The sequence below is a fragment of the Aspergillus chevalieri genome, chromosome 3, assembly GCF_016861735.1.
Source record: "Aspergillus chevalieri M1 DNA, chromosome 3, nearly complete sequence".
NCBI classification, from domain to species: Eukaryota; Fungi; Ascomycota; class Eurotiomycetes; order Eurotiales; family Aspergillaceae; genus Aspergillus; species Aspergillus chevalieri.
This window is the reverse complement of record NC_057364.1, coordinates 948836-968491: the sequence shown is the minus strand read 5'-3', so window position 1 is coordinate 968491 and position 19656 is coordinate 948836. Positions and strand designations below refer to the sequence as shown.

At 51.0% G+C, this 19656-nt stretch overlaps 6 protein-coding genes across 6 annotated transcripts; 2 read left to right on the top strand and 4 right to left on the bottom strand.

The window, feature by feature from the left end:
• Positions 1-1038: 1038 nt before the first annotated feature.
• ACHE_30352S (choline/carnitine O-acyltransferase) lies at positions 1039-3737 on the bottom strand (the record flags this gene model as incomplete). The annotated part of the gene is made up of 4 exons (XM_043276960.1): positions 1039-1166; positions 1216-3159; positions 3219-3248; positions 3305-3737. The coding sequence occupies 4 exons, from the start codon at positions 3735-3737 to the stop codon at positions 1039-1041; spliced, it is 2535 nt and encodes an 844-aa protein (XP_043134887.1).
• Positions 3738-5762: 2025 nt separating this feature from the next.
• Positions 5763-6774, bottom strand: ACHE_30351S (CAP domain-containing protein; the record flags this gene model as incomplete). The annotated part of the gene is made up of 2 exons (XM_043276959.1): positions 5763-6120; positions 6179-6774. 2 exons carry the CDS (start codon positions 6772-6774, stop codon positions 5763-5765), a joined length of 954 nt encoding a protein of 317 aa, XP_043134886.1.
• Positions 6775-9277: 2503 nt separating this feature from the next.
• ACHE_30350S (thioredoxin domain-containing protein) lies at positions 9278-11804 on the bottom strand (the record flags this gene model as incomplete). The annotated part of the gene is made up of 4 exons (XM_043276958.1): positions 9278-9918; positions 9967-11472; positions 11526-11643; positions 11706-11804. 4 exons carry the CDS (start codon positions 11802-11804, stop codon positions 9278-9280), a joined length of 2364 nt encoding a protein of 787 aa, XP_043134885.1.
• A 446-nt stretch (positions 11805-12250) lies between these two features.
• On the bottom strand, positions 12251-13575 carry ACHE_30349S (WD40 repeat domain-containing protein; the record flags this gene model as incomplete). Its single annotated transcript, XM_043276957.1, has 4 exons — positions 12251-12505; positions 12571-13236; positions 13311-13476; positions 13535-13575. The coding sequence occupies 4 exons, from the start codon at positions 13573-13575 to the stop codon at positions 12251-12253; spliced, it is 1128 nt and encodes a 375-aa protein (XP_043134884.1).
• A 336-nt stretch (positions 13576-13911) lies between these two features.
• Positions 13912-15972, top strand: ACHE_30348A (putative G2/M phase checkpoint control protein Sum2; the record flags this gene model as incomplete). Its single annotated transcript, XM_043276956.1, has 4 exons — positions 13912-13934; positions 14003-14038; positions 14107-14347; positions 14596-15972. 4 exons carry the CDS (start codon positions 13912-13914, stop codon positions 15970-15972), a joined length of 1677 nt encoding a protein of 558 aa, XP_043134883.1.
• A 1004-nt stretch (positions 15973-16976) lies between these two features.
• Positions 16977-18205, top strand: ACHE_30347A (uncharacterized protein; the record flags this gene model as incomplete). Its single annotated transcript, XM_043276955.1, has 5 exons — positions 16977-17108; positions 17161-17243; positions 17296-17440; positions 17500-17535; positions 17582-18205. 5 exons carry the CDS (start codon positions 16977-16979, stop codon positions 18203-18205), a joined length of 1020 nt encoding a protein of 339 aa, XP_043134882.1.
• Between the last annotated feature and the right edge of the window lie 1451 nt (positions 18206-19656).

The window sequence follows — 19656 nt, the reverse complement described above, 5'->3', positions numbered from 1 at the left end:
ATCGATATCAGATGGAGAGGAGGTGAGTCGGGAAAAAGGTAGAGCCGTTCTAGATACAGAATCACCTGATATGCTCAGGGCTTCTCCAGTCCAGCAGATCCCAGCACGGCCGCCGGCTCCGGTTTCGGTGGAGAGCTTGAGCGCTTGCAGAGAGTGCTTGTACGGAGTATACAAGTACGGAGAACGGAGTACAGGAGTGCTCAAACGTTCAAATGAGATCAATAAACAATTAACAAGAATTGAACTTACCTGCTAATAATTGAGCCGTTCGTGTTGCAGTACAGAAAACTTGTTCTCCCGTACAACGAGAGCTTTTCCTTTGATATCGGATCACGTGATACAAATGACTGCCGCAGTCACCGGCAGACCACTAGCCGGCATTCCTACAAATACGCAGACCATGGTATATTCTGTACTGCCGGGAACAGCAATAGAAAATCGGATGATCTCATTATCAGGGCTTTTGATTGGTTGCATAAACCATGAGTCATTGCACAGAGTATGGAATAGAGTGCTATTCATATTATGCCGAGCACGGTATTGCCTGATGCTCTAAGATATAACAGCACTATGACGATAAACAGGCCAAATACAGAGTACCCTACTAATTGCCAGTGCAGATACAGAATACTCGCGTATCAACTGCATGAGGTGCAGACAGCTAATGCACGTCCCTACCCCTAAATGGCGGCTAACATCTTATCAAATCCTTAGCACGGACAAGTACCCCTGTCGGATCCCTAGCCCATGTGCCATACGATGCACGTTTCTCATCGTACCTTGGAATCTACCCGACGCAATCCCTTTGGGCACGAAGACTTATGACACTGTCAGACCACATGAATTGGTGGCACAGTATTCGTGCATGTATCTGTATAACACAAGAATGTCGTTCCATGATGCAACAGCTCAAAGTGTATATACTCGTAATGATTCAATTCAATGTCGTATCAACATGACAAACGCTGCAGGGAATCAAGAATAGAAAACCAGAGATCATACGCCAGTGGTAACCCGGAATCAATCGTGAATAGCGCGCTAATAGTCATTCAAATGCAACTTCTTTCCAACGAACCGCCTCTTGACGGTTCGGTCAACGCTGCGTTCCCGTTCAGCGTTCAATCCTTTGAGAGCATGGAAGAGCATTCCTGCGTCGAAGAATCCATCTAGTTCAGTTAGCATATTGTTTCGAAGTGTAAAAGGAAAAGAACTTACATCCTCCCATGCCATCATCCTCCAGCTCTCCACCATCAGTCGTCGGCGTTTCGGTACCTCGCTGGTACACCTGGTTCGGATCACCCCGGACGATACGGCCGCGACGGTGCTCGGCCCTGTCAGATCGCTCGGCAATTTGCTCCATCTCACGGGCGCGGCTCGTGCGCGGGCTTGTGGTTTTGCGGGTGGTCGCGCGCAGCAGCTTGCGGATCTCCAGAAGGTACAGCTCGAGCGTGTGCATCAACCGCGCCGTCTGGCGGTGCTTGGACGAAGCGCAGATCGAGATCGAATCGTCCTTGATGATGTATCCGATACCGAAGCCGTCGCCGGACGTCGGGCCGAAGCCGAAGTGTCGCAAGCACGGGTTGCCGCAGTTAGAGGTCGACAGGATCGTGTTGTTGATCTTGTCCCAGCCTGGGTCGCTGAAGATAGCCGGTGTGGCGGGGATGGGGCGCATGCCGCGGAGGCTGTAGCTGTTGGCCGAGGAGAGGCCGTCCTCGGACAACCCGGCGTCCGATGCCTTGGGCGATTCGGCCACCGAGCCGTTCTCGACGGGGCTAGAGTAACCGTTGGAAGTGGCATCCACACTGGCGGTAGGCGAAGCGATCTCGTCAAACGAACGCTGCCACAGGCAGTACAACGCATACAGATGGCGGTCCTGTCCTTGTCCCTTGGAGCATTCCTTGGTGATGGCCGTGTGCTTTTCGGTCGCCTTCCGGAGAGCGTTGATTTTCTGCTCCGGAGGATTGTCGCCCCAGAAGGCCTGGATGAAGTCCACACATTCGTTGGTCACTGGGCGGATGGCCTCAGTGCGTCCGTGCAGGAAGAACTTGGTCATGGCCGGCTCGTAGGTGCTCTCCATACGACCGTAGAGACCGTAGTAAGCAGCCTGGAAAGCCATCTGGAGGAACGCGTCGGGAGAGAAGCCCATGGAGGTGATAAAGTTCTTGCCGAACCCTTCGAAATCGAGCACCTTGAAGTCATGCTGCTGGATCAGATCGGACAGGTGGGACTCGGCGAATCGCAAAGCGATGCTCAGCTCTGGAGCCATGTCCCATTCAAGCTTCCGCGGAGTGGTGCTCACGTTGCCGAAGCTGCGGGGGTCCCGCTTGGCCGGATCAGGGCTGCTGGTTGCCCACAATGTGGGGGCTTGGCCGTTAATCGTCTTGGCGAATCGGAGGATTGTATCGGTATAGATATCGCTGGCGAACCGCAGCACCGTGTGACCGTCAACACCGGTGTGTTCGAAATTGATTCCTGCACTCCCGTTCTTGCACACGATGATCTGGAGCTTGTCGTACCACCGGTTGGTACAGGTACCCACCTGCACGCCCCGGACCACCTCGCTGGTTCCACAGATCATGTTGGCGCATAGCTCCGATGTGGTTTGGGGTTCAGTGTAGTCGAGACAAAGCATAAACAGCGCCGAGTCGACGATGTTCAGCGATTCCGCGTTGTTGGAGCCCTCATCCTTGGTCAGGATGTCTCTCATGGATGACCAAACCTTCCGGTTCTCCGTACTGAGCACACCGAGGGCGCCCTTGGCAGCATCCTGAATGGGCGTTTGCTCGGCATCATTGATAATCACCTGGAGGTTGAGCGCAATGTCCTTCTCGCTCATGATCAGGTCGTTGTTCTCATCGAGGACGTCGAACCAGTAGATCTGTCCGCGGCAGAGCACCGCGACGTGCTTAGCACGAGGGTCCTGGTTGATAACACAGCCATTCTCTGAGGGGACACGTGCAGTACCGAACAATCTCGAATATTGGTACATGCAAAGAGGAGTGCCACGGACGGTGTCAGGCGGCAACTCTTCTCGCCGGACGGCTCGGACAAACGATAAAGCAGAGACAACCAGGGAGGCAGCACGAGTTACCTGGTTGTTCCGTGCGGGGGTCGGATCATCTTCCAACAAGAAAAAGGGGTTCAGGTTCAAAACAACGGCTGGAAAATCTGTCAGTACACCAACTCAAGGATAAACTTAACGGAGTAGGATGTCATACGGTTATCAAAGTTCAAGTACGAATCGTACCCTAATTTTGTTAGTCTGCATTTCAAGTCACTCGTTTGCAGGGTGTGTGCAACATACAGAACTGCTCAATGTAACTTGTCTTCGACGAAGCGTAATTCTTGAGCCTCTCTTGCAAAACAGGACCATCGGTCTTGAGGAAATCCTGCACGGCCGCCTTGGTCTCCTCTTGTTCCCTGGGGGACTGCAATGCGGACAAAGCTTCCAAATACCTACTGCAGGTCTTCTCGAGTTCAGGGATAGGTAGTTTGGGAAGAGAGTCTTGGTTGGCGAAAGTCAAACCCTTCTTCTCTTTTGAGGATATATCAAGTGCCGGTGCGGCACCGTTAGTCTTAGGTTGTGCCGACATGTCGCCGTTTGTTAATGTCGGGTTGTTGGAGGATGCAATCTTGGGTTCGAGAGTAGGTTGGGAAAGACGTCTGGGGGAAGCCATGGTGTCCCCGAGAGGTTTGGGGGCAGTAAAAAAACGAACTGCCATGTCGGAGTAAGACATGATCGTCAGTTGGAGGTCACGAGAAAGGAAAAGAAAAGCTTCAGGTGATAGGTGCCTAATCAACTAGGCAAAGCGACAAGCGAGAAAGGTAGGAATGGACAAAAGACGTAGAGCACTGCGGTAGAAATAGTGGCAATCGTGCAAACAGTATGAGGGCATTGGCAGGAGCATAAGACAGGCAAGCAACAGACCAGAGTGAGGAGTGTTAAAGGACGGAAAAGAGAATAGCAGGTAACATAAAGAGCAACAACTGATATACATATAGGAAAAGATACCCCGCCAAGTCGCCGCCTGGAGATGGAGTAACGGGAGTCCATTCGGGGCGATGGAAAAAAGACAACGGAAGAAGGGGAGAAAGCGCAGCGCCGCTTACCAGGGCTGTCTAGTACGGAGTGAACCTTTGACGGCTCGAATCCAGTCCTTAGTGGAGCGTCCGAGGGAACCAGGATGTGTCGGGGGAACGGATAACTGGAGAACGAGATTTAGCCACTGGTTTGCCGTGGAGGAATGGAGGTAAGCTGAGGACTCCTTCTGTCCTTACCACTGAGTCAGTGTCTTTCAATCACTTTATAAATCAATAATCACTCTTCTTTGACTTATGACCCGGCTAAACAATCCAGGTTGGTGGTTAATGGAGATCCGTCACTACTCCCCCACAGTATGCGGGGATAGAAAGACACCTTAAAAAGAGCCAAAACCAGAGGCAAAATTCTCGGTCGATAGAGTTGATTGATTTGCACGATGCCAGACAAATAGACGAAGGATGAATAGAAGGACTATGTAGAATGAAGAAATGAAGGTCTGAAATAAAAGACAATAGCCCAATCCTCAACGCGAACGGAAGGCTAAGTCTGGGGCGAATCCTCACTTTCAATAAGGCGAATTGTCAGTGGATCAGAACCCATGGCACATGCACGGCGTCATACCTCTGAGAAGCAGTAATTAGGTACCTTTGGCGACGTCTCGGACGAAGGGAATTGCTGCTGCGGTAGGCTTTTTGGTTCCTCTCTTTGGGCTGTTTTTCAGGAAAAAGCTCGGCGTTGGTTGGGCAATTTGCGGGGTGATCACGTGGTAATTACTTCAGCACTGGCCAACGCTACATCATGGGACTGCGAACTGCTAGTAGAGTAGTAAATACATAGTATGCTTGACATGAGGCCAAACCTCGCGACTAATTAAGCTTCTATGGACTATTGCTTGCCAAGAAACACAGCAGACACCTACGTGCTCATGCATCAATCAATGCGCACATGGACGAATCGCACGTGAAACAACAACTACAAAAGCAAATCCGATAATTGATCCTATGCAGGTCCGAGAGAACTGGCACGGTCGTAATAGAAGAATAAAATATACACAAATAGTGCCCAACCAAGATACGTCATAACGCGCGCGGCTGATGAAGATTGACTCCGGATCATCCGCACAGCGTCAAACAAGCGATCAAAGCGTAGGGCCAGAAGTGAAAATATCATAACAAAAAATCAATAATAAGAAGTAGAATTGTCCGAGTGGGAAAGCATAAAAAGACAATCTTCTCTCCGAATATGGTCATGGGCACGATATGCAAGATTCATATACGACTTGCGGAAATCCTCCGTTCCACGCCATGCCAATATCTTAAGAGCTACTTTGGTTGGTCAATCCTCAGGGTTGGAGAAATCAATCAGGCATATTGTGAAAACCGCCCAGTAAGCACTCAATTCAATCGCTATGGCGCCAAGGACTCCCAAAACATTTGCCAATATCGATCAGAAGAAAGGAAGGAAAGAAGTAATATTCACATTGAGTAAATCGTGAAGGGTGTTTAAGAGAAGCGAAGAAAAAGCTTTAAAAAAGGGTAGAGAGAAGAGAAAGAGATGCCAAAAAAAAAAAAGATACAACCCTCCCGAGTGAGTCGATGCAGCAGATAGGGTGGCATCCACCAACCCCCTCAAGTCGATAGCAAAAAAGAAACAACCATGCTCAACAATCACACGACCCAGGAAAGCATGTCTTTTGATATATTTCATTTTTATCTCAAATTTATGCCGTGAACATGGGCTGTCCGAGAGGCTTGAGCACATTGTCGGCATATTCCCCACCGGTATTTCCTGCAGGGTTGTAATTGCACACAGTGAACGGAAGAGATCGGCTGGCATCGATGTTGCCCAGGCTGTCACACATGACAGTGGCGCATCCCACCTGGGTCGTGGACTTCCAGACGATCTGGGAGAAGTGACCCCAGCTGTCAAACAGCGCCATGAGCGGGCTGGCCAAGCCGTACAGGTCGGAGAAGAAGCCCATCTCATCGTTGTACATCAGGTTGGTGATCATCTGGCCAATGTTGCTCTCCTCGACACCGTAGCCAATGTTCTGACCGTAACCACCGCCGTCAATGCTCCTGTACAAGGGTCAGTAAACTTGAAAGTATACATCTAGGTCAGATAGAATGGACATACGTGTCGTGCTCGTAGACACAGCGAGCAGCCAACTTCTGGGCGCTAGCCTGCAAGTTGTCGGACCAGGTCAAGGAGTTGGCCGAGTGGTTGCTGCGGTGGATGTTGTGATGGTACAGGATGGCCTGCTGGTAGGCGTTGGTGCCCTGCGAACCAGCGCTGGAGGTGGTCGAGGACATGGTAGTAGGAGCCTGCGTGGGGGTCGATGTCCACTCGGTGGACCAGCTGGAAGTCAAGGCCGTAGGCAGGATGCTATCGACAACACTGCCAACGTCGTTGGCAACATTGTTGGTGTTAGCGTTGGCGTTGTTGTTGTTATCGTTGTCGGCGGGAGCGGGAGCCAAGGTGGTGGTTTGCGCCGGGGCAGGAGGGAGGGTGCTGGTGGAAGTCACAGGGGCGGCAGTGACGACGTTCTCGGTCTCCTGCACGGCCTGCGCAGGGGCATAGGTGGTGGTAGCTGCTGCCACGGGCTGGGCAGTGGAGGTCTCGGTGAGGGTGACATAGCTCCAGTCGGTTTCATAGACGCGCTTGTCGATGTCGAGCGGCGTACCCCAGACTCCGGCCGCACAGACGGCACTCAGCAACAATGTTGAACGCATGTTGATATGGATTGAAGATTCTTTCTACCCGTTTCGGAAAACAAAGTTGATATTTGGCTCTCTTTTCTGGGACCGTAGATTTGCGAGCGGCAAGGAGGAATAATGACACAGGTCAACTGTGAAATCAAACTTCCCCGGGAAGTTCCAGATAAAATGTCGATAAGCAGGTAAAAGGAACGAAGGCAAGCAATCAGAAAAGATAGCTCGCAAGGCCGAGTCCGTCGAATAGGGAGCGATATAAGGGATCGACTGGCGATGTGAATTGTTAAGCGCTGGGCACTTTGCGACGGCGGATATATCTGCTGGATTGTATGTACTTCGGTGGGAAAAATGTATAAACAAAAGAACGACAGCCTTAGATGACCCTTTTTTTTTATTCTTTTTTAAAAGAGTGAAAAAAAGATATAAAAAAAAAGTGCACTGAAAGGCGGAGAAAAAGCAACAGAAGAGAAAAAGACAAAAAACAATATAAATGAGAGGACGAAGCTGCCTTTGGAGGAGGAAAAGGGAAGGAAGGGAAGAGAAAAGAGCGGAAGCGGGAGGGAAAAGGAAGAAGAAATAGGAGAAATACAGTACGGATACTAGTGGGAAAGGAGACACAGACACAGAGATAGTGGGGCCGTGCGATCTGGGACCGTCAAGAGGCAAATTATGGGAGAGCGGGGGGGGTGGTTCAGGATGGATGAGAGGACTAGAGAGAGAGAATGATATCTCTCATTGTAAGTGTAGCCCTCAATTCATTTCAGATTGTTACCAAAAAGAAAGACTGGTAGGGAATAGTAGACTGAGGGCAACAAACATGCACGGCGGCCAGTAGAGTATATAGACACAGTTAGGGTCCTGCCAGTGGCCATACTCTCCTGATAGCTCGACCAACCACCGCATACCATTCGACATTCTTGCCTGCCATTGTCTGACCTGTACTGTGTTGTGGCTGGTCATTCTCTGCAACATTCAGCATTTTGTTGGAACTACATAATTCTGTACTTTCTCCAAACTACTCCGTACAAGCTCATACTACCTGGTAGGATTGTGATCCCCTGAATGATGTGATGACGACGGTATCATATTGTACCGTATTGTCACACCCCATGTGCGACGGTTGAAGATTCCCGAGCCCCTGGCAGTACACTAAACCTTACAAGGTAAATAACCTGGCCCGGCTATGTCAGGCACCATCTCTTATTGGCTATAATGTCTGATGATCCCGCTCCTTTCGCGGTCCACCTTGTCGCAGGTTTGTATTGCTTTTGTAATTCCAGTTATTTTGGTATTATTCGGCACGATGCTGTAATTCTATAGAGACCCAAACGTAAGACACCCGTGGTACCCTCTTAAAATTCTACGGGAACCATATAGAGCATAATTAGATCATCGCGCCCATATTCACCGGAGACAAACTGCGATGCGTAAAAGAAGGATAAACAAGCACCAAAACTTGGCAACGACTAGCCCAATCCCACTTGTCTCCACTTGCCCCATCGCTGAAGAGGCAGTGTTTCATGTTGCGTTTTCATTGGGATTCGGAGATTATCGCTGCTGCCCTCTGTCCCGGAGCTGTCCGTTTGGCTTGGCTTGCTGTTCAGATCCAAGAGTCCAGAACCTGTCATTATGTTCAAAAATTATATTAATCTGATAGAACAGCATGTACATACTTGTTGGTGGTTTTCCCCCTATGTACAGAGTACTCCGTACAGAGTCGGAGTATGGGATGAAATATCCGTTCGGCATGTCAGCCACCAAAACTTATTTCTGCATAGTATTACGCCACTGATACGAACTCCAACAACTATGGATTTAAGTCTAGACTATTATATGCTCCGCAGTCGTAGTCCGTAGTCCGTAGTCCGTAGTCCGTATGTCCGTATGTCCTCCGACAAAGCCAAACACCTGAATAATGGCTGATACCACCCAAATCCCTCCGGCGTAGCCTTCCGGCATTCTCGAAAAAATCCAACCGTTTCAGTTTCAGTTTGAATACGAAGGGTCGCTCTAACATGGTACCGGCGGTATAAACCCATACGCAGGATTTTTCCACCTATTCCCTTAATTTCACTTCTCGGCAAATAGCCAGTCCTTGACCAAACTCATCGGTTCCAGAACCACTATACGACAAGGGCCCAGAGAATCCCAGAGAATCATGAGATGAATCCATTAATCATTAACTCGTTAATTTACTTGCTTCACTGCCATGGTTACTGGTCATTGGTCACCGGTAATTAAGGGCATTTCTAATCTCCGAGATTTCCAATCGGTTCTCTTGAAGCTTGGCTGCCTGACAATTGACCTATCCCATTCATTCCTCATATTCCAGCCAAGTGCTTCAGATCCCGTAGATCCGATCTGCCGTTGTTGACGGTTAGGACCCCGGTAATGGCCGTCGTCTACTTGAGGCATCAACGATCAGTGCACATTCTTTTTACCAAAGTACTCGGGTAAGATTCGATTCTATATGACCAATGACAACCGACTATAGTTATGCAGTATAACAGAAAAGAGAAATTTATACGTCCACCATGCGGCACTTGCCTCCCTCACAAACCTGTAGATAATTCTTCCCCGGTTCGGATGCCTTAAGTTCCCGATACATCGGATTCCGTGTCCGCAACCAAAATGAAGGGTTGCCTACGAAATCGCCTGCATGAGACGGCCGGATATCCACCAGCGCCACTGTTGCGCTCGACGACGACGTCGCCAGGCCCGCTTCTTTACGCGCCTGCTTCGCCACCAGGTCTCGAGCTGATATCGGTGCGTTAGCGCGGTCAAGCAGGCCCTCCTCGTGTCCTGATTTCGTTTCGGTGATGTCGGCCGTGCAATACACTGCGGTAACCTGTCGGGTGCCTGTTTCTAGCCCGACCACCGCATCCAGAAGTCCGACAAACAGAAATGGGTGTTGTAAGATTTCGACGGAGAATGAGCGACACGTTTGTCGCGCCAGAGTCCGGTACTCCTCGTCTTCCAGTAGTGTCGCGAGTCGCAACAGGTTGCGGGCGATGATTCCGTTGATAGATGGTGTGGCAGACTCAGTGCCTGTTTTCAACCGGAGGAGAGGCCCTGGCATGCCCGGCGTCAACGTAGATGGTGTGCTATAAAACCCGGCCGGTGTTGATCCGGTATAGGCGCTAAAATTTTGATTCAGATACCCTAGAGAATAATTAGTCATTGCCATTTCGTAAGAAGTCTGGGACATACTCTGCAACTGATCCGCAAACTGTAGATAGCTGTCATCAAACGTGGCCTCGTACATGTTCAATAATCCATGAATCAAGTACGCGTAGTCATCCGCAAACCCAAGCGTGTCGCCTCGGCTACCATCGCGATAGATACGCCATAGTTTACCCGTGGGTTTGTCGAAGAGGTTATCCTTGATGAACTTCACTGCTCGCGCTGCAGCCTCTTGGCAGTGCAATGCCTTCGAACTCTCTATCTGATCGAACAAAACACTGCATTTTGCAAGCGCACCGATGGCCAGGCCGTTCCATGCCACGATGATTTTGTCGTCCAAGTCAGGCCGTACGCGGTTTTTCTCCCGGTGCTCGCGCAGCTTTTGTCGGGCCGATTTGAGGATTCGTACAACTTCGTCTTCACCCAACCCGAATTCTTTCGCCAATTGGCGCGGTGTCGCCTTGATTGACAGTACGTTCTGATTCATGAACTCATCATGCGGGTCATTCTCGGGTGCAATGTTTCCATCGGGGAGCACGCCCCAGTGACGAGCGCAGACTCCGGCATCCCGTTGACCAAGAACCTGAGTCAACTCCTTCAGCGTCCAAAGGTAATACGCACCCTCTCGTTTCTCACTATCGTTTGGCGCTGGAAGGCTGTCCGCGTCTTCCGAAGAGTGGAAACCACCCGCCGCGGATTGAATGGGACTGGTTGTCAAATAGGTAACAAGGTCGTAGACGGCACCCAATAGCTCCGGGTCATGCGTGATTTTAAAGGCATCTACGTAGACATCCAATAGCTGCGCTTGGTCGTAAAGCATTTTCTCGAAATGAGGCAAGAGCCAGTCAGACGTGACACTATACCGGGCGAAACCGTGGCCGATATGGTCCCGGATACCGCCGCGCGCCATTCTGATGAGCGTACTAACCGCCATGGCGGTTGCCTTTTCGCATTCTTCTTGTCCCACAATATCCGATATGGCACTGGGATAGATCCCCAGGCGGAGAAGGAAACTCAAATTTGCAGGCGTTGGGAACTTAGGCGCCCTGGAGAACCCTCCGTGAACTGAATCATATCGCGCGGAAAAATGCTGGTATGCCTCCTCCAAGAGCTCAATATCCAAGTCTTCATCCGCCTCTCGGTCGCCTTGGTGAGAATGTGTCCCTTCCTCTGCGAATTCCCGGAGTTGTCTGGTGATTTCCTTCGCACTATCGCGACACCGTTGCTGCTGAGTCTGCCACACTTCTCTCAACTTGTCGAGAATCTCGACGAATCCCAGAGTCTCCTGTCCGTGCAAGGTTGACGAGTTCGGCCCAGGCCAGTAGGTACCACCAAATACCGGTTCCAAGTCCGGTGTCAAGAAGACGTTCAGAGGCCAGCCTCCTGATCCCGTAGTCGCTTGTACGTAGTTCATATAAACGTCGTCAATATCAGGTCTCTCTTCTCGGTCGACTTTGATCGGGATAAACGACTCGTTCAAAATCGATGCCACTTCTGGCGACATGAACGACTCTTTTTCCATGACATGGCACCCTATATTCCTATTAGCCAGACGAGCTGCGAACCGACAACGCGGGTCTACACACAGTGACATGCTGAATAGCCGATACTGAGAAAGACTAGACGGTTGTGCCTCCTAGCCAAGTCCATGGCCTCTGCATCCCACATTTGCCATGCCACCGGATTGTGCATATGCGCTCTGACCTATTTCAACTAGTTTAGTCTCGCGATCGTCCATCCTGCCGGGAGGAAGCGGCAGTTCTCACATAAGGCGACTTGCTATCTCGCAGTCGATTCACCATCTTGGGCTCTGTCTCCGGCCCGCCATCGTGCGTCTGTACATGCATGCCCGATGTAGTGGCCATTCTGCAGGTTATGGACTGTTGGTGTCAACGTGCTCGGTCTGGCGCTGAGGATAAGCCCACGTTGTTCCGAGGAGGGGCTGAGGCCGATAAGATACGAGGAAAGAACACGGTGATGCAGTAGGTTAGAAAAGCTCACTATATAGATAGTTAGGAGCTAAAGAGAATACGACAGGGGTATTTAATTATAGCGAAAGCAGTAATAGTAATCTAGCGTGGTAACATCCAGTCGCAACAGAGTGGCCAGTAACAACCGGGCGGGTGTTTCGAGAACGGAGCGGAGCAGGTCGTGTGCACTGCTGACATACGCGCCCGCATAATTGCCGGAGATCCCTGCTGCTACGTCATTGATATATCATCGCTAGTAAGTGAGCGTTAAAGTACATATTTACATTTCATGCCTGGTCATTATCTCGGTCTGCATAGGAATTGGGTCCTAATTCAACCGTTCATTCCTCTTCCATCAGCTCGGCCAGCTCCCGCTCTTCCTCCTCGGTCAGCATGGACTCGGGGTTTGGTTTCTCCTCGTCCTCATCTGGTGTAGTCATCTTGGCCTTTTCCACCGCTATCTGAAGTTCATCCGGCTTGAGGGACCATTGGCGGATAGTCGCATCGATTCCGACGCTGACGACGGTCGACCCAATAAGCACAAGTCCTGTGACTTCCTCGTAATGACCAGAGAATGTATGGTAGAGCTTTCCTGTCTGTAGTGTACATGTTATTACCATTCTCCATAGCAGCTGCTCTAGCAATGGGGCTTGAAACATACCGATCGGTTCCATACACGAACTTCCTCATCTCTGCAGGCGGTAACCACCCAGCCTCCTTGCTCGTAAACCACTACATCCCGGACAAAATCATCATGTTGCAGCACGAGGTTTGGTTTCCAGTTGTCATCCCTTACGAGACATTTTGCCGTTCTGTCAGCAGAGGCAGTCCAGAGATCAGCATCGTTGTCAAAGAAGAGCTTGTAGACGCTGGTGTCATGGGCCAACAGGGGGTCCGTGTGAGTGAGATCTTGACTGCCGGCGGAAATGTCGAAACGTCGAATCTCACGATCGCTTCCCGCGCTATAAACAATCATTTCCTTGCTCTCTGGATCTAGGGAGTTAGGATCGATCGCTAGATCTTGGAGACCCTTAGCGTGACCCTTCAGAACGTGTAGTCGTTTACCACTGGTAATGTCGAATACCAGGATTTGCGCGTCGGCTCCTCCGGTAATGAGAAGATCTTGACCATTCAGTCTGGTGCTGGTGACAGCCCTTACGAAGTCGGTATGTCCCTCATACCGCTGCTTAGGTTGCCGCGTGGCCACATCCCAGCTCCATACGGTCTTGTCCCAACATCCGGCGAACAGAAGCCTTCCATCTGGGCTGAAGCAAATGCTGGTGACTGGAGCAGTGGGTCCCTTATACAGAGCGGCAGTTTCTCCTGTCTGTGAACCATTAAAGAGAATTGCGTTAGGAGGCTTGGCCGGGCATCCGATAGTCAAGGACACCATGTACCTACTTCGAGTCTGACCTTCCGGACAGTACCAGCACTCTGAGCCGCAAAGACAAAGCCAGGATTCATAGGATCCGCTTGAACAGCCAGGATTTTACTTTGCAATCGAATGGGATTGCCATTTGTATTCTGGGATTTGGCATCTTTTCGCTCTTGCTCACCCAAAGCAGCCCTGGAGATATAAGGATCAGTGACGAGCCTGGAGTTGGGAGATGCATTATGGCACAAACGAGGTCTGGAAAAATTCGTCTCGATGAGAAGACTGAGTCATTATGAATTATTGGCGTTGAGAAAAGGTGTTCGTTACTCTGATGGGCCCAACGATATTCACTTCTGTTGTGTTGTTCTTCAATCAAAACTGCCTATAGAGCTCCTGCGGCCCGCCGTAGCCGACTTCTGGCCACAAAACCCGCTTTTTTCGCTTCTTCTTCCTTTTTCCCTCTCCCTCCTCTCCTCTTCGCTTCTTCTCGCTTGCTCGCACATTTTTTTCTTTCCTTTTTCCCCCTTCTCCGTCGTCCACTTAAATACCTCCCCTTCATCTCTTCTTCTTCGTTACTTTTCCTCTCTCTTCCTCTCACTCGCGCGTGTCGCGCAACTCCCTGTCAGCATGGATATGAACCATTTAATAGGGTCAGTCTTCTATGCCTACTGGTCTGAACCAGGGTTTGTGCGGCTCGGCTGGAGTTAACACCTGGCAGTCAGCGGTTCAACCTGATCTCTAAGAGTGATATTCGGTATGTTATGCTTGCTTTCCAATCACAATCTGCTCGAGCTGTCGAACTAATTGCTTTGCTGTGCTTAGTTATGTTGGTACTTTACATGAGATCAACCCTGAGGCCTCGACAATAGCTCTCGAGAATGTTGTTTCCTTCGGAACGGAAGGCAGACGAGGCAACCCGGCCGAGGAGATCCCTCCATCTGCCAGTGTCTACGAATACATTGTCTTCCGGGGTAGTGATGTCAAGGACATCAGCGTAGCTGAGGAAAAGGAAAACACACAACCTGAGCCGGCTCAGGTCCCGGATGATCCCGCCATTCTAGGAGTAAGTGCCTTCACTTTTCTATCATTTTTTTTTGTTGCATTGTCTGGGCATTCGTGTGCACACCTGCCGCGGTCGGGCAATTGATCATAGGATGAATCATTTCGGATGTAAACTCACAGACCTGTTCCGAATTGCGCAAACAATTCATGTGGATATTTCCGTTGCCTTCCTTCTGATATGATCAAGCTATTCTTGTTTTGACTTGCATTGCTCCCTTTGTCCGATCAGTTGCTAACAGTCATGAATAGAGTATGTCCCGGACGGGTCCGCAGGGTCTTCCTCCTCAATCCCAGCCGCCACAACAGCCTCAGGTCCCTCGTCAAGCTCCTCCTGGCTATCCCCAACAGCCTCAGTTCCAAGGATTCTACCCTCCTTACGGACAACGCTTTGGGCCTCCTTTCCCACCTGGACCTGGTTTCCCGCCGTATGGGATGCCGCCAGCGTGGTATCCTCCTCCGGGTCAGGGCTTCCCCCAAGCACCCGGAGCCTTCCCTCAGATTCCCATTGGACCCCCAGGCCAACACCAGACCCCACCTCAACAGCATCGTCCTGGGATGCCGGGTGCGGGTCCCGTAAACCCTCTCAAGCCAACCTCTGAGCTTCCGGTCGGTGAAACACCCGCCAGTAAGCCGACTAGCCAGGCTCCTACACCTGCGCCTGGTGCTGCCGCCACGGCTCAAAAGCCGCCAACTCCGCCTGTTGAAACTAAGCCCAATGTAACTGAAGCTGTACAAGCTGCGCCCGGAGCTGCCGCGGCAACTCCGTCCAAGGTGCCGCCCACTGGACCCAGGAGCAGTCGCGTGGAGCCGGCGATTCCATTCTCCCAAACCTCTAGGCCTGCGGTTCCCGCTGTAGCTCAACCTCCACTGGCTAGCGCTCCAGGGAACAATATGCCGCAGGGCGCTGCTCAAGCCGCCGTTACTGAAGCTACTCGTGCGGCCACTGCTGCAGTCGCTGCTGCCATGGCTAAACTGCCGCAGCCTAATGTTCCTAAGAAACCTGATGCTTCTGTTGAACATGTGACCAAGCAGATGAATGACTTGAAGACCCATGATGGCAACCGTCCCCAGCGTGGCGGTTATCCACACCGTGGTGGACGTGGCGGTCGTGGTCAGTACCAAGGCCAACAAAACAAGAAGGTCGAGGTTCCGCAGACCGATTATGATTTTGAAACCGCGAATGCGAAGTTCAACAAACAGGACCTGGTCAAGGAAGCCATCGCCACTGGTAGTCCTGCGGCCGAGGCGGAAAATGTTCCCCAGGAGGGTGCTGCTCAACCCGAGGCCGTGGACACTAGCAGCACGCCGGCCTCTGCGCCTGTCAATAGTTACAACAGGACCAGCTCATTCTTTGACAACATCTCCAGCGAGGCCCGTGACCGTGAGGAAGGAACCGGGGCTCGCGCTGTTGGTCGCGAATGGCGTGGCGAAGAAGAGAAGCGGAACATTGAGACTTTCGGTCAAGGCAGTGTCGATGGCTACCGGGGCAGCTACAGAGGCCGTGGTCGTGGTAGAGGCTATGGCCGTGGCCGCGGTGGTTATGGCCGTGGATTCTCCCGAGGTCGGGGTGCTTTCCGCGGCGGGCGTGGTGCCTCTCAGTCCACTGGGGTGCCGACGCTCACCTAAATCACTCTTGTGTGATAAAAGTCTACCGGCGCCGTACCCTTAGCGGTGATTAATCTTTATTTCGTCGTATCTTATTATCTACCTGATGTTCTTTATTATGTGCCTTTTTTTTTTTTTTTTTTTTTTTTTTTTTGGGGGCGTGGCGAAACCTGTTGTCATTTTTCATGTTGCTGGCGTCTGGATGATAGCGTCCTACGAATTCCTGGTGTTTCGCATTTCGACAGATGGGTTGTCATTTCTTTTCCGATACGATTGGGATTCACACATGGTTTACGGTGGTCTGGGTGACTTGTTGCTTAGGCGAAGTTTGCTTCGTCCTCGGCGTTCTGATTTTCTTTTTACTTTGCGCACATATTGCATGAGCTTGTCTCGACTGAGGTCGACAACATCTTTGACGAATGATCATGTTTCTTTGCCTGTCCGCGGTCTGCCTGATCTTTGGTCTTTGGCGCCGGACATGGATACCACAACACCAATTGGCAGTATATCATATGCAAGTATGTATAACACGTACACTTGACTTAAATAAAAAAGAAAGGAAAAAAAACGACCTTCGGGTCATGAATCATGTGTGTTTCGTAGTCTGTAACCGGTAGTAGCGGTCTTCCGAAATGCGGGGAAATCCCACAGATCATCCTCTCCACGCTGACATAAAGCATCTATAACCAGCAACACCTCCAGAGCGCTCCAAGAAACCATTGCGATCCCCTCTTCTGCTTCCATACAAATTCCAGCAATTAACTTTATCCGTCTCTTTACGCGTTTTCTTTCCGTTCTTCCAGCCAGTGACTGACCCTCATTCTGTAATCGGCGACCAGGTTGCTATGGCTTTTCCCCGGATGAGACTCAAAAACCCGGAGGGATGATGGAGTTTACCACAAAATAATGCTATATAAAGGATCCCTTCTCCTCCCCATTTTCTCCCCCTTCTGGTTCCCCAGATTTCTCTCTCCCTGCTTGTCCCAACTCTCAATTCTCCCCCGTTCCATACTTAGCTTCCAGCCATGTCAACCGTCCAAGACCCCAACCAGCTTCCCTGGAACCCGGACTCGACCCAGTTCCCGTCTCGCAAAGAATTACCCAAGCTCCCTGGTGCGCCGGAAGATGCAGCTTGGGTCTGGGGGAAGGAGGATGGGGTGAGTTGCTTCTACAGACATGAATGATATATCATGTTAACTGTCGATATAGATTGGACGATTGAACTTGTTGACACCGACTCGTGTCAAAGCTGCGGCTCAGGAGATCAAAACTGGTGAAATCATTCGACTGGAGTGAGTATATAACGGTGATTGAATATGTATGTGCAGGGTGTTGATGTGGCAGTCTTCCCCTGGACGTCCCTAAGACACCGGCATTCGGACGAGAAGTTTTCCAGCATAACATCAAGGAACTTGTCCCTGGGATTGCCTATGATGATACATATAACCTGAACACGCAGAGTGGCACGCAGTGGGACGGATTCCGTCACGTATGTTAACCTTCACTTGATATATATCTACCCCATGAGGTAAATACTAACGAATGTAGTTTGGTCACATCGACTCTGGTTGCTTCTACAACGGGGTAACCACCCACCCTTCCATCCTAAAGCCAAAGCTAACGCACGCAGGCAAAACACTCCGACATCTACGGCGATGACGCCAACCTCAAATGCAGCATCCACCACTGGTCCACCCACGGCATCGCTGGCCGCGCTATCCTCCTCGACTACCGCCACTACGCCAACACCAACAACATCTCCTATGACCCCTACACGCCCCACCCAATCACATTCGCCGACCTCAACGCCTGCGCTAAATCTCAAAGCCTCGACATCCGCCCCGAGTCCCAAGGCGGCTCCATCAAGCCCGGCGACATTCTCATGGTCCGCACGGGCTTCATCGAGCGCTACAACCAGCTCACTCCCGAAGCGCGCACGGAGGGCGCAAAGCGCACGCAATTTGCTGGCGTGGCACAGGAGGAAGCCATCCTGGATTGGTTACACGATTCTTATTTTGCGGCGTTGGTGGGTGATTCGCCGACGTTCGAGTGCTGGCCACCGAAGAAGGAGAATGGGTATATTCATCAGCAGATTCTGGCGCTGTGGGGGATGCCGTTGGGGGAGATGTGGAATCTGGAGAAGTTGAGTGGGCGATGTCGCGAGTTGGGCAAGTGGACTTTTTTTGTGACGAGTGCGCCGGCAAATGTGGCGGGGGGTGTTGGGTCGCATGCTAATGCGACCGCTGTTTTGTAAATGGCATTGCGTTGCATTATTGTTGCATTGTATATAGGAGCGTACGGTGTCAGTTATGGTGAGTGAAGTAGATCAATCATAGCATTACTGTTATTCAGCAGACAACATAGGAAAAAAATCCAACATAAAGCAAAAGAAATATCCAGACAAAACTCAAACAAAATTAGTAATTGATCATAAATCGTCATATCATCAGTCTGTCCAAGTTCAAGTCTGAACATGAATTCCGGGACAGAAACATAAGAAGTAGTTAGAAAACCTCGTCCAATCAACAAGGAATCAAAAAATATCCTCCGGCCACTCAAAATCATCCTTCACAGGTACCTGCACCTCCACCTGCTGCTTTGCCTGCAAGTGACTCTGCTGGGCACCGTGCTGCACAGCAGTCGTCCCAATACTCTTCCGCCTGTTCAACTCCTTAGCCAATCGCTGATCGACCTTCGCGGCGGTAGCAGCGAGATCCTTGGGCAGCGGTGGGACCGGGGGGATGTATTCGAAATCGTAGCAAAACTTGCGGCTAGGCGTGCGTGTTGGCGTTGAGTTCGCACTGTGGTTGGGGTTAAGATGCTGTTCGCCCTGCATGTAAAACGAGTTCTGCCGCTGCTGCGCGGAATCCATGTCGTAGTCCATGATATCCGTGTCTGCATCCGAGTCCACGTCCATGTCCATACCGATTTCCTTATCAGTTTGAGGTAACGCGGTTGCAGAAGCGGACGCAAGATCATAAAATCCCTTCTTCGTCTTCAGACGCGCTTGCGCCTTCTTAGGCGATATGGATGTGGATTTGGAACTTGATCTGGATCTTCTTCTGGCTGACGGGGAAGATCTCGGGCTAGTGGGGTTGAGGTAGCGCGGTTTACGCCGTGTGATTGATCCAGGAGTGCTAGACTGGGATTTTCTGCGTTCGACGGAGCCGGGGCTGTCGCTTTTACCCATTTTCTGGAGCTTGGAGCGGCGGGATCGAGTGCTGTTTGATCTGGTGGGTGTGGTCGTGGCAGGGGGGGTTCCCTTGTCGGGAACGCTGCCATTGTCTCGTTTCGGATCGAGGGTTTTGGATGCCTCCAGAAACTCTGGATCGGGAGATTTGCGCTTGAGAGAGGGGCTGTCTGTTGCTGCACATAGGGACGATTGCTGCTTCGTCTCCTTTTTGGGCGTGGTTGTATTCGCTTCACGAGTTATGTTTGTCGAAAGCGACTGCAACGGTTCGCCAGCAGCACCAGCACCAGCATCAGCAGTATGATTAGCGCTGACACGCTTCTTATCTTCAGCCTCCGCTTGGTTCTCCAAAGACCTCTCTGATGGAAGAGTTGAAAGAGCGCCAGGGACAAATTTCTTGGGATAGTAGGGTTGTTCGAGAGACATGGCTTGTTCCGATGCTGACAGCGGGACCAATTCCTGCGAGTGCAGCTGTTCAGGTTCCTCGTCTTGCTGCTGTGGTTGTGGAGATGATT